Below are 17,714 nucleotides of genomic sequence, written 5' to 3'. Positions count from 1 at the left end.
TATGGGAAAATTAGTTGATTGGTAAGCTTAGATGTTTGTATTTATTTAGTAAGTCTCTTCATTTTAGCCTAACAGTCCATGCCCAGGGATTAGATGACAGAATTTACGTCATTGAGCTGCGACTGTTTTAGACCAACAACTGCACGCTTGGGGTATCGGATTGTATTTCTTTACGATCAGCTATGTCTTCCAAGCGAGCACAAGGAGACTGTGGGATCACAAAAAAGAAAAAGAGAAAGAGCAATGCAATGACCGCTGGGCTTTGCGCGGTTTTAGAAGACGAACAAATCAAGACAGCGGTTCATGGAGCTTGGAGCCAAAACATGCCGTATTGCCACGGTGGGTCATCAGCAGCCGAGCTGAAAACCTAAGTCTAGGGCCGATCGCTTGTTTTTTGTGATTTTACTGCTTGTCAAAAGTTGGCATCATCTCCAGTTCCACAAATGTTGTACTTTCAAAAGTTTGGTGATCTTAACAGAGCGATTAAGTGAATATCAATCCTCACAGTCGGAATGACAAGAGCATGGGGTGATGTTTGTACCATTAGGCTCGTGGGAGATGCGGCTGTGCTTCGCCTGGATGATCGGCGAAAGCTCACGGACGCAACGATAGCGGAGACAAAAAGTCCTCCACGCATGATCTATTATTAAAAAACATCCGCAGAGAACTAGGGCAGCCTCAGATCACGCAGCGTCTCGTTGAGATATCGCGTTAATTTCAAGTTTATGAACACAAGACCTTTTCCCTTTGCTTCACTGCTAAACTACTTTTTCAAAGACATGTAGGCTGTTTTCCCAAAGCCTTGCCTGATGTTGAAGACAGTGCCTTCAGACTCACTTCCTTCCAGTCCAAGACAAGTGTCCTGCCATGGTCCAGAAAGATACATTACATCACAAAATAAAAAAGGAAGGTATGTTTCATGGAGGGGAGAGGGGAGGGTCTGCTGAGGAGGGGGGTTCTGAAACACTGGGGGAGGAAAGTAATTATACTTTTACCAACTAAAAATAAATAAAACCAGTCACAGATGATGAAACCTATCTGAACGTACAAAATAAAACTTTTGACTTTTGAAAATTGAAAGTACCTTATATCAGTTAAATTCAATGCCCACGAAACAAATCAATTCCTTTGCTGCTGCTGCTCCATGAAGCAGTGTGTCATTTAAGTTTAACAAGTCACCACCTTTTTTTCTTTTTTCCCCAAAGAGCTATGGTGCATTATGGGTGACTTTGGCTGGTCAAGGTAGTGAAGGCTACGCGGGTGTATCCTTGGTATATTGGACACGTGCCTCTGAACGACTTGAACATTGGAACAGCACTTGGGCGGCGAGTGATGATGTGGATGCCTGACCACATCAGGGCAAGCAAAGGTGCCTTGGCTTTGGGAAACAGCTGGAGCCTGGGAGCGAGCGTGATCTCAGCGATTTCCCGATCAACCAATTAGAGAAATGCTGGATATTTGTGTTTGTTTGTATACTTTTACAAACAAACAGACATATCCAGGGAATGCCCCTGTGGCAACCCGTAATGAGCAGTGGGCGACGGCAGGGGGCCCGGGGACCCATCTCCAGATGTAGGCTGATGGTCAGAATCACCTGGATGGAGGATTTAACTATTATGCATGTTTTCAGTTGTAGGAGAAACTGGAGTACCCAGTGGAAACTTCCGCAGATACAGGGAGAACATGTAAACTCCACATAGAAATACAAAATATTTTCTATAATATAAAAAGCTTGTTCTGACAAGCATCAATCATGAGGTCTATTGGGGACAATGGACAATACTTTTTGTAGAATTAAAATAATTGAATTTAGATGTAGCAGTTTAAAAGTTGGTGCCCCTTCCTCCTAGAACCTGAGTTTCTCTGCTCCGCCCCTGCAGCTGCAGCGCACTTTAGCTCAGACGTGACCCAGAGGACACTACATGATGCAAAGGTTTTGTCACGATCTGAACTTTTAAGTTTGCCGCAAATTTTCGACGTCTGTACGAGCGTTGTCACATGGGTCTTAGCAACTTTTAGAAAAAAGAAAAACTCTTTGGAGCCAGGCTTTTAAGCAGTTTAAACAAGGTCAAAGTTTTCATAGACCATCTGTACCAGATGGTAGAGTGGTGGGCGTGTCGCAGGAAGGGTTACGCCGCATTCACACCTAGAGGCGGCAGGAGAGAAACGAGCGACCAGCTTCCATTCATTCATGCGGACGACTGGAGGCGACGGCCTTCATTGAAATCAATCCAACTTTATTCAAATACAGAGCGATTCGCGGCAGCGACCACCAACCACAGAACAAGATCTGATGGACACCTGTGCATAATATTACTTATTTAGGTCAAATTTCAGACCCAGGTGGTCAATTATACACAATTTATTAAATTTAAATTTACAGACTATCACTTAAACCTCTTAACCCCTTAACCAAGTGCATTTTCTCCAGTTCAGCTTTACCCAAATCTAAAAGCTTACAGCCTATAAGGCCAGTGTAACGAAGTTAAGACCTACAAAACTAATTTAAACAGATCTTTTTCCTTTTTGTCACTTTTTTATTGCATTTTCATCCCTGTTTTTGTCTCATTTTTGTCGCTAGTTTTTCAAGAAGCTTTTAGATTTGGGTAAAGCCAAACTGGAGAATTTGTGCTCTGTTCAGGTGGGGGTTAAGGTGCATGGAATATTTAGGTGTGTCCCAGGATGTTGTTAAGATTAGAGACAGAATTCTGTAAGAATATAGGGGCTAATCTCGGTTAGTCCAACATTTGGAGCATGTATCTTCATTTTGTGTCAACAGTTTAACAATTTGTGGTGTCTTTATCTGCTTCTGAATTCCTCAAATAATCGTATATACTATGACTATATGACTACCAAGGACTTTGTGGGGGCAAAAGGTATAAACAGTAAATAATTAGGTAAACAGATTATAACACAAAATGTTATAGTCAGTATTGGATTACAAAAAACGTAGCGTCTTATGGGATGGCACATAGCTCCTAATCGCCGGTGAGGAACCACCAGAGGTCCCTATGCTAAAGGAGGTGTGATAGGAAGCATTGAGGCTCCTTTCCCTACCTCCTTCTTAACTGATAGCACTATTTGGACACTTCTCTTGGCAAACATCCGGTTTAGCCTGAGACCTCTTACCAATTTTCTCGATTCAAAAGCAGCCAACATTTTACATTCCATCACACTGTAGTTTTACAGTTTTATTGTTTAGTTATTTATTTAGTTTTATTTGGGATTATGGTGTCACTTTCCCATGAGCTGCTGCCTGAAGCTCAGGTGAGGTGGGTTCAAAATTCCCAGATGTCCGACTGTGAGGATGATACTGTATAAATTGTGTGTGACATTTGAAAATGAAATGCTTTTGATTTCCTTTACAGGAGATCTTGAGTTAGACTGCCATCCTTTCCCACACTGTGTCATCAGGAATTTTATTGAGGAAGACGACTTTGTAGATAATTTACAGAAAGAATTGTTGGAACTCAACTTTAATGAGAAATCTAATGACTTATACAAATTCAAACAGGTATTTTACAACTTTTATTCACCGCATTTAACTGCAGTGTCATACCTCCTAAACTGTTTTGATGATTTGTTACAGTCTGATGACCTAAAGAAGAGAGATGAGCCATACATCCAAGGCATAAGGTCAATAAATGTTCTTCATACCGTGTGGTTAGTATTAATTCTGACCACAAGGTGGAGCCTTAGCTACTTTTGAATTGGTACTGCCCAAATATAGCTTTTTAGGATTTCCGTTTACTCAACTTCCTCTTGTAATCATGTAAAATTCATTGTTCATATACGTGTAAATCTACCAATTATTTTTGCTCATGATATTTTCATTTAACTCTCTATCTATAGATCCATGCTGTTTCAGAAATTTCGACCATGGCTGGAGGGCGTGCTGGGTGTTGAACTCGAGAGCACAGTGGACATTTCTTGTGCCAAATATGAATACACTGGTAATTTGAGGAACACAGAATTGTGACTGATGCATTTAATCTGGCATGTTTTTGTTTTTCAGTTTGTGTTTTAACTTTAAATGGTTTTAGATGTTCTTCTGTGTCATGATGACGAACTGGAGGGGAGACGAGTTGCCTTTATACTGTATCTTGTACCTCATTGGGAGGGCAGTGACGGGGGGACCCTTGATCTTTACGAAACAGACAGTAAGTTTATTGTAAATCTGTTACAAACGATGCATTAATGAAATGCTCAATTTTTTAATTATCTATCTTTTAGGTGATTTCCAACCAAAGGATATAGTTAAGTCAATTGTGCCTACTCGAAATACACTTGTCCTTTTTGAAGTTTCCCCTGTCTCTTTTCATCAAGTAAGATTTTGCACATAATCTTCAATAATAATAATGTAATAGTCTTGGATAACAATTTTCGTTTGTTTACATTTTCATACATCACTCACTCAGTGTCATTCTTTATTTGTAAATATCCATTTTTATGTATGTTTCAGGTCTCTGAGGTTTTTTCGAAAGATAAATGCCGCCTTTCACTCGGTGGTTGGTTCCACGGACTGTCTTTAGAACGGCCCCCTCGTCACATTGAGCCCTCTTTGCCACGGAATCCCCACTTTCCAAGAGATGTAAAATATTTTGTCTTAGTGTATGCACATTTGTTTATTTTTCTGACCTATTTTATGTACACATTGTTATCAATAGGAGACCCTGCTTATGGAATGGATCAATCCTGCCTACCTGGATATTTCCTATCAGGAGAAGATTCAGGGAGATTTTGAGGACAGCTCAGAGATTCAACTCAAAGACTTTTTACAGGTAAATCGTCACTGGCTCAATCACTTGGTTTGTACAAACCCCAAATTAGTTTTTAGGTTTTGGCTTAAAAATATATATATAAAATAATTCAATAATGCAGTAGTCTTTTATAGCGCTTTTTCCAGATGCTCAAAGGTGCACAGTGTACAGTGTTATGCATAAGTATGGCCCCCTTTAACTTTTCAACATTTTGCCAGACTATGGACCATAAACATAAATATATTTAATTGAAATGTGAAAATGTGAAAGACACACACTAATTGACACACAACCGTGAAGTTAAATGAAATTTATACGTGATTTAGATTTTTTTTAGAAATATAAAACTGAAAAGTGCGATGTGCAAAAGTATAGACCCCCTTTCCTTTTAGTGCAAACAATTACCTTCAGAAGTTGAATGATGATTTTTGAATGATCTTGACCCAATGACTAAATAGAGTCTACCTGTGTGTAAACTAATGTCAGTTCAAATACAGCTGCTCTGTGATGGTCTCAGAGGTCTGTTAAGAGACTATTAGGGAGCAGACAGCATCATGAAGTCCAAGAACACAGGTGTGTGTGTCACTTAGTGTGTGTCTTTCACATAACATTTCAATTAAATATGCTTATGTTTATGGTCCATAGTATGGCAAATGTTGAAAAGTTAAAGGGGGGCCCATACTTATGCATACCACTGTATGTGTATTATTCACTCCTCCAAACAGTGGTAAGCTACTACTGGAGCCACAGCTGCCCTGAGAATGACTAACGTAAGCGAGGCTGCCAATCTACACCATCGACCACCCCTGTCCCCCCCGGACAACCACCAATCACTCACTCACAACATTCACCCATCCTGGCCTATTGTGCATGTGTTTAGCAGTAGGGGAAGCAAAAGATGAACCCCGCACAGAAAGGCCCATGGATCAAACCCAAAAAGGTTTGCCTTTTTCAGCGAGCTGCATTTGTTTTTCTGGAGGTTTGGAGGATTTTTTTACTTTGAGAGTCCAAAATGGTCCTGAAGAAAGCAGCTTTTTGAAGGTAAACAAACGGCTAGCTTATCAGCTAAACCCATTTGAAATCTACAAATATCTTCTTCTGAGACACTGAAGAGGCACCTAGAGCCCCCACACTTGTAGCACCGAGGAGGCGTCACAAGAGGAGCTACAGGAAACAAAAACAGGGATAAACAAGGAGATGGTGAAAGACTGCGGATCGAGCTGTGCAGGAGGAGGTGGAAGGAGGAGGTGGAGCTGACCAGTGCAGGACACCACGCTCTGAGACGGGGACAAGCCCAGGAGGCGGTGCACCGTTTCAGATGATCAGAGGAGACAGAGGGCAGCTACAGTTACTCCATCCTCCAAGGTCATGCGGGTCAGGACTGACACCTGAACACTATTTCGTTGTAGGCTTGTACATTGACAATAAAACACTTACTTACTTAAGACCTTCCATCTGTAAGGCATAAGTGCCTACCTTCTGTGCCACCCTGCTTCCCAAAAAGCCTTTAAATGATGATTTGTTGAATCATCTATGAAGGCCAACACAATGTGGTATAAATACTAAATACTGAAATGGTTATACCAGGTTTTATCTATTAAAAGAAGATCTAAACCCCACATTTGTCAAGCCCTTTACATCCATTTTGAATTTACCTTTTTGTTCAGCTGCTGATGGTTCACTGTGTCTTTTCTTAGGAGGAGAAATTTAAGGAAGTAAATGAAGCACTGAAACTCAATCACATTCAGTGGACAAAGAAGGGTCCAGCCAATAAAAGGTTGGACTGATAATCCTTGTATGTCGTATCAAAATTGTTCTCAAAATGTTAAATCCAGTGTATTCTTTTAGGTGCTATGATATTGCTTCAGTGGCAAATTTGCCTGAGTGTGTTCATGGTTGTTTTGAGCTGTTACATTCAGAAGCATTTTTCCTGCTTCTCTCCAACTTTACTGGCCTTCGGTTGCACTATCTCTGCCCTTCTGACGAAGATGAAGATAATGATGAAGATAAAGATGATGACGATGATGATGAGCATAAGCAAAAAGACATTTTGGAAGGAGACGAAGCAGGCTCCTCTACTGGGAACTCGACGTGTAATAACAATAAACCAGGTATTGTTTATTTATTCAACATTCACATTTGCCATTCTTTGACGTTGGCCTTGACTGGTCTGTGTTTGTAGAGGCAAGCACACCAAAATGTAGTGGGGAGCTACGCAGGTGGAGTCATGGCAGCTATACATTGCTGCATGATGGTGATGCTGCACAAGCAGAATACGCTCTGGATCTGATTTTGCCTTTCCAATGTGCAGGTGAGTCCAAACATAGCCTCAGTAACTTGTGTAATCAATTTTGGTTTCCCTTCATTCACACATTTGGGTCACAAAGACACCGTTCTGCTGATGTGGTAGTTCTAACATTATATAAATAATAATAGGAACAGGCCACCGTTTTTCCATTCTGAGATATGTTCTTACCTGAGCTTAGATGAGTTGATACATACCTGTCTGGTCTTTGTGCCCGTGGAAGAGCTTGGTCGTTTCTAGCTTCACCTTGTTTGGAGCTATAAGAATATACTGGGAGAGGCCAAATGCTAACAACATCTTTGGTTGCGTGACTGAGGGGCCACACAGTTCTTCCATACTGTGATATGTTCTTACCTGAGCTTAGACTAGTTGATGCGTACCTGTCTGGTGCGTGCCGCACAAAGAGCATACATAGAACAACTATTAGTCGTACACTGCAATAATCTGGCCCAATGGCAGAGTGGCTAGAATAAGCCATTTTTGAAAGAAAACCATAAGAAGTCCTGTTTGCTGTTTGCCAGAAGACACATGGAGGCCGCAGGGCGGCTTCTGGCAAACAGAAAATGGGACTTATAATGGTTTTCTTTTAAAAATGCCACTCTGCCATAAAGGCCAGATTTGTGCAGTGTGCGACTAATAGTTGTTCTGTGGACAGTTTCCCCCATCTGAGCTGTAGCTCTCTGCTGTTCAGGTAATCATGGACTTCTTGGTAACAGCTCTGGTCAGTGCTGTCGGTCAGTAAGTTGAGGAGGATGGCCGGGTCTTGGTAGGTTTGCAGTGATGCCATCATACTCATTCCATTCCTGGATGGTTTATTTAACTGTACTTTGAGAGATGTTCAAAGCTTTGGAAATCTTTTTATAACCTAACCCAGTTTTATACTTCTCAATAGGTTTATCCAGGACCTGTCTGGTTTGTTTTTGGACTTCATGATGCTGTCTGCTCCCCAATAGTCTCTTAACAGACCTCTGAGACCATCACAAAGCAGCTGTGTTTGAACTGACATTAGATTACACATATGTAGACTCGATTTGGTCATTAGGGCAACATGTGATCATTCAGAAATCAGCTTCAGCTTCTGAAGGCAACAGGTTGCACTAAAAGGAAAGGGTGCCTATACTTTTGCACATCACACTTTTCAGTTTTTTATTTATAAAAAAAAAAATCTAAACCTTGTATAAATTTCATTTCACTTCACGATTGTGTGTCACTTACTGTGTGTCTTTCACATAAAATTTCAATTAAATATATGTATGTTTATGGTCCATAGTCTGGCAAAATGTCTTGCATACCATTGTATCTCAGTATGTAAAAACACTGGCCTGTTCCTATAATGACTAAGAATTTAAGTAATGATCCCATTCCCTGGATTGAAGGCTCAGGCACAAATAGTGACATTCTGGACATTCAGGAATCCTGCATTTCATATTACATGATGTACTAAACCAGTAATGGACATTTTCTGTCAACATAACTTATCAAATTAACACAGAGTTGCTTCCAACACAAGCACATCAGGGTTCTTTATATTTGTGTTCTCAGATTGGGACACAGAGTTTGGCGGCTTCACGAGTTATGTTGCTAATGAGGAAGACGAAGAAGTGAGTAATAATATTTGATCCACAAACTTGAATAATGCATTCACTTTTAACCCCCTCTATTGCAGCTGTTGACTGTGTATCCAGAGGAGAATTCCCTTGCACTGGTCTACAGAGACAAAGAAACTCTTAAATTTGTCAAACATATAAATGACAAAAGCTCTCAAACATCAGGCAGAGCATTTTATGATTTCTCTTTTGTGTATTATGAATAAACAGCTTCAAGACTCCTTGTGATTGTTCCATCTCGTCACTGTTGGTCATATGGTTGTTTAATAACACACCAGTAAATGCGCACAAATGGCCATTAGCTGGTGAGTGGTTTTTACCTCCCGCCTTAACCGAGTGCACTTTCTCCTGTTCGGCTTAACCCAAATCTAAAAGCTTCTCGATGGAGCTTGCAGCTTTATAGGCCAGAGTAACGCCTCATTTGAAAGTTAAGACCTACAAAACTTTGTCACCGCGTTTATGTCAAGTTTTTTAAGCTACCACCGCTGCCGCCCCCAGATGTGGTGCTCTAGAAGCTACTTGGGTGCTTACAGGGGCTCACTCTCAGAAAGAATGATACTTACATAGATAAACTTAAAGCTAAATGAGGAGCCAGGTGCCAATTCTTGTGGCTTCAAAGATGATGATTTTTTTAAAATTATTATTATAGTATATATAAATATATATATATATATATATATATATTTTTTTTTTTACAAAAGTTTAAACTTTACCTGAGTTAGAACCCCCTACTTATAGTATGCACAATGCTACTGTTTGTATATCATTTTAGGAGGTTCAGCCTGCATCTAAACGGAAAATTTGCGATCAGGCAAAACTTGCGTACCCCCGCTATAAATATTCAACATTGTGAAATGTGTTGCCACCCCAGAAATGATCCCTGACCCTGCTTGCCACCCTATGATGTTTTTCTAGATCCGCCCCTGCTTTTTCATCACTTTTTAGTCTTGTCTTGTCGCATGTTTATTGTGTCTATTTTTGTTGCTTTTTTGTCACTGTCTTGTTGCATTTTCATCCTCGTTTTCGTCACTATTTCATTCATTTCGTCACCCGTTTTTTTTTTCCAGAAGCTTTTAGATTTGGGTAAAGCCAAACTGGAGAAAATGCACTCTGTTCAGATGGGGGTCAAAAAAGTGTTGTAATTGTTCCTTCAAGGTGAGCTGTTCGCCATGTGCCTGATCAGTGATGCACGACTGACTAGATCACAGATCTGACAACAGCGATGTTTGCCCTACTTCTTCTGACCACACCGCAGAAAAAGTGACTTCCTTCCCGTCGCGAGTTTCCTCAGCTCAGATCCCTTGTTTGCACCGACGGTTTGCACGAGCCAATCCGCGCGGCCTCTCGGTGCGCGCAGCCAGTCACACGGGAGGACGCCCTGACGCGATGGTGGGTGTGATTCACCAAGAGGAAGACTGTCGAGCGATAAAACAAAGTTGTGGGGTAAGTTTGGTTTCTTTAACGAAGGGCGTTTTACCGTTTAAAGCTTAAGCAAGAACAACATACACGCGTTTGTTCAAGGCGCCGCGTTTGGTTCTGTGTCGTTTATCGCCTTTATCAACTTCTGCCTGTGCATGGACGCTTCAGCTGAGAGTTAACAACAGTGTCATGTCCACTGTAAATGCACACAGCATATGCACCGAGAGCTTCACACACCGAGGAATATAACATCTAACATTGCATCTAAACTGGTGGTTTCGTCACACGTGGCCATGTAGTACTGTGTAATAGATGATCAGCTATAGGACCTCACGTGCGGAGCAAAAATCCCCGTCGAACATTTAACAACACGTAGCCGACACATTGTTTTCTTTTTTCTAAAATATCAAACGATACAGGTAGTGGAGCTTTTCTGTACTGTACTATTATAAACATACACTTAAGCTATATTATTTGACTCATAAAGGACGCCCTCACACACATTAAACCTGATTGTAATGATTTGTGCTCATAACCTTTCCCTTTATTTATGACTTGTCTTACTTTTTACTCACCAATATCACGTGATTTGAACATTGCAACAGAGAGGACTTTGATGTCCCAGGACCCTGTAAATACAGTTGTGCTAAAAAGTTTACATACCCTGGCATTTCTCAAACAATATGAATGAAAACACAATTATAATTTTTTTCCACACTGTTAGTGATTGTGCAAAGCCATTTATGGTCAAACAACTGAGTTTGCTCTTTTTTAAATCACATTAAAAAAAAAGAAATCAAAATGATCCTGATCAAAAGTTTACAAATTCTGGTGCTCTTGGCCTGAGAAAATGCACACAAGTCGACACAAACAGGTTTGAATGGCTACTAAAGCTAAGCATCCTCGCCTGTGACCTGTGTTTGTAAGTGTGTGTGTATTAAAGGGGCTCCTGACAGACCCTTGCATCTTTCATCCAGTGCTGCAGGCATTTCTGGTTTCTGAGTCATGAGGAAAGCAACAGAATTGTCAGAGGATCTGCAAGAAAAGTAGTTGAACTGTATGTTGAAACTAAACCACGGTCAGGTCGACCAACAAACATTTCAGCAACAACTGGCAGGAAAATTGCAAAAAAAAAACAAGACTTCAGCTGAAATACAGGACGCTCAAAAACAAAAAAGTGGTGAAGCTGTTTCAAGATGCAAAAGAATTGATGAAAAATGGGCTGCATGGCCCAGTCATGGAAACCAAAATGGAACTGTTTGGCCATAACCATAAACGCTACATTTGGAGGATTCAACAAGGCCCATGATGAACGGTGCACCATTCCTACAGTGAAACACAGAGGTGGATCACGGATGTTTTGGGGATGAATGCAGCATGTTATTAAAGAATACTGGAGGAAAAGTGTCTCTCATCAGCCTGGAAGCTGCACATGGGACTCACTTGGATGTTCCAACATGACAACAATCCAAAGAACAAGGCCATGTCGACCTCTCTCGACCTCCAGAATGATGTGAAGGTTCTGGAGTGGCCATCACAGTCTCCTGACCTCAATATCATTGTGCCACTCTGAGCAGAGATCTCAAACGTGCAATTCATCCAAGACAGCCCAGGAATTTACAGGAACTGGAGGCTTTTTGTCAAAAAGAACGGTCAGTTTTACCATCCCAGGAAATAAAGAGGCACATCCACAACAACCAGTGTTGGGGAGTTGCTTAACACATGTATTCTGGTAAAGTTACTCTCTCATTTGAGGGTATTTAGAATAGAGTTATTTTCCTTGCATCAAAGGAAAACATTGCACTTAATCAATAACATTTCAGGTTCATATTCATGCATTCATAGCTCTATGTTATTTGGGGCTGTGGGCATTTGCAAATTGCTTTCATCTATTCTGAATTAGTGTCAAAGTTTGTAACAGGCGCTGTGTAGCTGCATGTTTTTAATCAAACACAGCTTTTTTATGTAAATCGACGTTAAAGTATTCAGAATACAGCACTCTGGAAAAAGTAACGGAATATGTTACTAAATACATTTTAATGCAAGTATTCAGTATTCTGTTACTAAATACAATTCCAAAGTATTCTCCCCATCACTGACAACTATCACAGAAAGAAATCCAAGCTGCCATTGATGTTAAAGGGGCGATACACAGTATTAAGTACTGGGGTATCTAAACTTTTGATCAGGGTCATTTTGGTAGTTTCTTTTGTCATTATGATTTAAAAAGAGCAAACTCAGTTGTTTGATCATAAATAGCTTCGCACAACCACTAAATATGAGTGAAAAAAATAAAAAAATCATTCATATTCTCTGAAATATGGCCCCCAAAAAATATGTAAACTTTTGAGCACAACTGTAAATACATTTAATATGTTTGATGATGCAGCAAACAATTAAGCCATTGTGCACAGTGAATTAAAAGTGCTTAAATTGGTCCAGCCTCAAGTGCCTGCAAAGATCATGCCTATTTGTATATTTTTTGCTCCTAGACTGAGACTGTTCCTGTGTTTGTTTGTTTATTTATTTTATTGTGGCTGCACAAGCTTCACTGAGCTTTTAGAGAAGCTTTCAATTAGCTGGTATTGTTTTATCTTACATCATTTGGATTTCCAGAGATAGTTTGTCAAGGGAATACTAGAGGTTGCCTTTTGCCAGCCAAAGCAAAAATGATATATTTTAAGCCTCTCATGATCATTTAATCCTCCTGCAGCCGGTCAACTAATCTCACAGTATACTTTCAGAGGACCAGAAGATAGGATCGCATATAATTACATACTGGCTGATTTTTGAGATTCCTGCAGACCTTGTAGCCAAGCATACAGATGTGTTAAAATACAGTAAGTATAGTATATATGAGGACATGCATATAATCCAGCTCAGTGTTGCTCTTTCAGTGGAGAGCCATGCACATCCTGTGGAGACCAAGAGGCAAGGCAATAGGTCTGTAGTTCATCCAGAGTACAGGAGCAAGTGACCGAGATGGGGGAAGGGAGAAGATTAAACATGTTTTTATGTAATGAACATTTCACAAGCAGGTTGGGGTAGAGTGAGGCCACACTAGTGAGGACAATAGGCTTAACAGCACAATGACATTGATTTGCAAGGCTGTGTCAAAAATTATAATTCACCTTCCATGTTTGACAGAAAGAATTTCCATTCCGACTTTGTGTTCAGGTTTTTAAACAGTAAATGATGCAAATACTACATCTTATCGCACCTGTCGCAGAATTGCCACAAGCAGTAGGGTTCTGTCTTCAGAAGCAGCTCAAGATTCTGATTATATCTGACTTTTGACTTGTTGACAGAATGGCAGGCAAAGCTGTGAGCTGTAGGCCATGGACTGGAAGTGCAGTACTGTTTTTGCAGTCGCTTTGCCCTGGCGTGAACCTGCTCTCACTCTACAAAGACAATAAAGGAAAGTTTATTGTTTTCAAAGTCATCAAACTAACGCTTACAGGTAAAAGGTTGTTTGTATGGCTTTTGAGAAATGGTGTCTACTTTGTATTGACCTGTTTTCTTACTTTCAGATTCTGCAGGTGGCCTGGCGGGCTATGAAATATTAAAGGTTCATGATGCCGACCCCTTTCTAGGTGTGGAGATTAAGTTTTTGGATGTGTCCACTTGTCAACAATTTTTAGAGAGTTACAGCTCAGGAACTGTGCGGCAATCCCTTTCCCAACACGGTTGTCGACTGCTTGCTCTGCCTCAAGAAATCACTGTGCAAACCCAGCTCAAGGCGGGTACACATACCCTGGATCTGTATCTAGATCAGATGGAGATTTGCCTACAACAAATCCACCTTTCACAGGTAACATTTTGCTTTTCATTTCATTTAATTCATTTCATGAAAGAAAATCGGTTCTTCTTTCTGTAGGGCATTTGTCTAACCCAAATTGATAAAACAATGTTTGTATTATTTGTTAATGTGCATTTTTCAAATTCGAGGAAGGAAGACACGTACATCCCAAAATCCTAAATAGCGTGCCGGACCAAGAGAGAGAACCAAAAACAATAAAGAAGGTCCGCACAGCTTGTGAGTTGGGGACAAAGTAAGCTGTGCGGACCTTTATACTTTTTCAAATTCCCCAGCCGACGCATGGGGATATTCAGACATACAGTTGTAATATACTGTGTAAAAATAATACAGTTGTTGCTTTTTGAGGTAGTTGGTAACATGGTTTAGTCATGAATTATTGTAATTCTCAATGGTTCATACTATGGTAAAATACAGTAGCTGCGGCTCAGTGGTAGACATAAACCCGAAGGCTTTAATTCCAGACCAGTCCTACTATTGTTCAGTCCTTGGGACAAGACTCTTCACCAGTACCCAGCACTATACATTGCCCATGTATAGTGCTGGGTACTGTTAAACCGGGGTTTTTGTTTTTTTTAATTTTCAATCTCTAAAGATGTAAAAGTATTACATTTTTTTGAGACCAAGTTTTGATGCCTGTTTGGGCCAGTGGCAGCATTAAATTAAGTTACTTGGTTGTTTCAGCTCAGATAAATGACACAAATAAAGAAATGTTATGAAATAAAGGAACATATTGTTCTGTTTTCTGGTTCTAGATGACAAATATTTGGTATCGGAAAAAGTATCATCAGGTATCTGTATCAAAAACCAAGTAGAGTTAAAGTCCCGGTATCTAAAAAAATGTAACAGTACCCAGCCTACCCATGTATGAATGTGGTAGTGGACTGTAATGAAAATGGGCAGCCATGCCTCTGTCAGTTTGCTCCATGCCTAATTCTTCATAATTGTAAAGCTATTTGATTATTTAGTTTAATGCAGTTACAGTTTGAGCCATATGTAAATTAAAAAAACAGCTTTGTGCCATAGTGCATATGCCGGACACTGTTCTGGCCTCAGCATCATGGGATCTGTTCCCAGCTCTTACAATGTGATGATTGTCTCTAATTTCTCTTTGAAACAAAATGTCCAATAAAGCCAACGCAATCTTAACAGGGGACAAATGGACATTACCAGAGAGTAACACAATCTGATATTTTAAGAATTTGTTGCATGAGATTATTTGAGTCATATCTCTAGTCTACGTGCTTAATTTTATGTAATACCTACTGCATGTTATGTACACAGTACAAATATACTGCCTGACCTAAAAAAGAGGCCACTTGGATTTAACTCTCTGTTATGAACTGGGGTTGTGCAGTTGGTCAGGTCCAGATTCAGCAACACTATGTGCCCCGACTATGAGATCAGCTGACTACCTAAACATCCTGAATGACCAGGTTATTCCATCAATTGAATTCTTCTTCCCTGATGGCAAATTCCAGTGCCAGGATTCATCAGCTCACATTGTGAGAGAGTGGTTCACGGAGCATGAGATGGATTGGCCTCAAAGAGTCCAGATCTTAACCTCATTGAGAATCTTTGGGATGCGCTGGAGAAGGCCTTGCACAGTGGTCACACTCTCCCATCATCAATACAAGATCTTGGTGAATGCCACACTGGATCTTTTGACATTGCAGAAGCTTATTAAGACAATGCTACAGCGAATGTGCGCTGTAGTCAAAGCTAGAGTGTGTGACCTTTATTTTGCGGTGACTTTTTTGTGATCAGGTAGTGTAAAAGCCATTTACAGTGGGAGGAAAAAGTATATTCACCCTTTGGAGAGAAGAATGAATGAGTAAACAGTGTACCTTAAACTAATACCACCCAAACTAATACACAATGACATATTTTTATTGACCATAACATGTGAACATTCACAGTAGAGATTCCAAAGGGTTCACATACTTTTTTTCCTCCCACTGTGTCTTTTTGCCCCTTGTTTTGAGTTCTAAAATGTTACTTGTGTTTTTAGCCTGAGCGTCTGCGTGATGAAGAAATTGAACATTTGGAGCTGCAGCTACAGCGTCAGGCTGCCAACCACGCACAGCAGTCATTGCCCCACACACAAGAGGAGTCTGTGCCCGTCAATGCCTTCAAGTTTCAGAATAGAGTGTTCAGTAAGTTTTCATTTTACTTTTAATAAAGTGGCTTTCTTAACATCACCGTCACCGTCACACACACACCCACACACACACGCACACACACACACGCACGTACGCACGCACATTTTTAATGGGTAAAACTGATCCAGTTCATATTCATGCGTTATAAACATAATATTGATATCTTGTTATGGATGTTGAGATTAGAATGTACTTTTTAACTTCTTCTCTTTTTCCTTCTGTTCTTAAGAGGATCGAATGCTGACACAAGCCGATGTTCAAAATTTTTCCAACGGAGTGGGTCGATACTGGAAATTTGTCGGAAGAGCTCTGGGAAAAAATTGCAGAGCTCTAAAAGGTCCTGCCATAGACAATCTGGCATATGAATATGAGAGAGAAGGGCTGTATGAGCAAGCCTATCAACTTCTGAACCGATTCATGCAAGCAGAGGGAAGAGAGGCCAAGCTGAGCCGACTGGTCAAAGCACTGGAGGACTGTAAACTGATGAGTTTGGCTGAAAATATTCTTGAAATACATCCGTGAAACCTTTCTGTACTTGCAAGGAGTTTCTTATATTCGTACTTTTTTGTGCAGTTTGTTTATTAAGGAGTCATAATAGGGTCATTCCAAAGTATGAGGCTTGTTGCATTAAATGACAAAAATAAATACAATTATGTTGTTATTCCGAAGATATGTTTTATCATTATCTAGATCAAAAATTTTAAAATATTTAATGATTTTTTCTACTTCTCACTTTTTATTTTCTCCATTTTATGATTAATGTTATACAGCAGGGGTCTCCAACATGTTTTACCTGGTGAGCTACTTTTATGCTACAAAATAGTCATGGAGCTACTTATGTTTCGAAGATACTGTGTAAGTTTGCAACATAGGAGGCGTTCACCCTGGAGAGGTAGTAGCCAAGATAGTATTTTAAGCAAATTGAATTTTGTCCACGAACTTTATGTACCCAAATGTTTGCAGATTCTGTTCAACATGTTGAAAACAAACTTCTGAAGCGCATGTAGAAATGTAGAAAGCCTTAGGCGACTACCATGAAAGGGCTGGAGAGCTACTGTAATAGCTCCTGAGGTACTGGTTGGAGATCCCTGTTATATATTGTTCAAACCTGATGATCCATGTCGGGTAATGAGTGCACATCTGAACCCTGAATTTTTCCTCCACCTATTGAAATTAAATGGTTGTAAAAAAAATCCCCATGTTTGTGTTTGATCCATTAGTGGAATTAAAACTGAAAATATGATTTTGTCTAAATTCCCTCAGGTGTCATTCAGTGTTAATCCGGCCTGTTTCTCCCCCATCACTGCCTGTCAATCACACATGTGCACAGGCCTAGTGATACACTCTGCTGATGGAGATGTTACTTTGAGCTGGCCAACCAAAAGCACAAGATCAGAGTCTGTGTCAGATTCGCCGCTGGTGTCAAAAAGACATTCACTGAATGGACTGAGCCAGTTGCAGGTTGATCTCTCCTTTATTCATTCTGCAAAAGCCCAACCCCCTTTACTCCACTTGACCATCCGTCCAGATGTGATGTACAGGATTAGAAGCTTTTATCGAACAGAAACACTTATTGCTGTCACATATGCAACTACAGTCGCAACCCCTACATTAGTGACTTTAAATAGAGCTGTGGAGTTCACC

General features: G+C 40.2%; 2 protein-coding genes across 3 annotated transcripts; both read left to right on the top strand.

Annotated features, from left to right (window-relative positions):
* The first annotated feature begins 128 nt into the window (after positions 1-128).
* ogfod1 (2-oxoglutarate and iron-dependent oxygenase domain containing 1) lies at positions 129-8,883 on the top strand. Its single transcript, XM_079555212.1, has 13 exons — positions 129-339; positions 3,369-3,514; positions 3,590-3,636; positions 3,853-3,953; positions 4,044-4,160; positions 4,234-4,325; positions 4,463-4,591; positions 4,668-4,781; positions 6,458-6,537; positions 6,609-6,871; positions 6,943-7,071; positions 8,608-8,666; positions 8,732-8,883. The coding sequence occupies exons 1-13, from the start codon at positions 183-185 to the stop codon at positions 8,876-8,878; spliced, it is 1,581 nt and encodes a 526-aa protein (XP_079411338.1). The 5' UTR covers positions 129-182; the 3' UTR covers positions 8,879-8,883.
* Positions 8,884-9,979: 1,096 nt separating this feature from the next.
* On the top strand, positions 9,980-17,242 carry tradd (tnfrsf1a-associated via death domain). Of its 2 annotated transcripts, none has more exons than XM_079555412.1 (5): positions 9,980-10,115; positions 13,400-13,551; positions 13,622-13,902; positions 15,920-16,064; positions 16,300-17,242. In XM_079555412.1, exons 2-5 carry the CDS (start codon positions 13,401-13,403, stop codon positions 16,590-16,592), a joined length of 870 nt encoding a protein of 289 aa, XP_079411538.1. In that variant the 5' UTR covers positions 9,980-10,115; position 13,400; the 3' UTR covers positions 16,593-17,242. The 2 variants fall into 2 exon arrangements, with proteins under 2 accessions (XP_079411538.1, XP_079411539.1); XM_079555413.1 differs by lacking the exon at positions 9,980-10,115 and adding an exon at positions 10,180-10,289.
* Positions 17,243-17,714: the final 472 nt, after the last annotated feature.

This window comes from Gobius niger (assembly GCF_951799975.1).
Source record: "Gobius niger genome assembly, chromosome: 4".
NCBI lineage: Eukaryota > Metazoa > Chordata > Actinopteri > Gobiiformes > Gobiidae > Gobius > Gobius niger.
The sequence above is the reverse complement of the archived record's forward strand: the minus strand, read 5'-3'. Positions and strand labels throughout refer to the sequence as shown.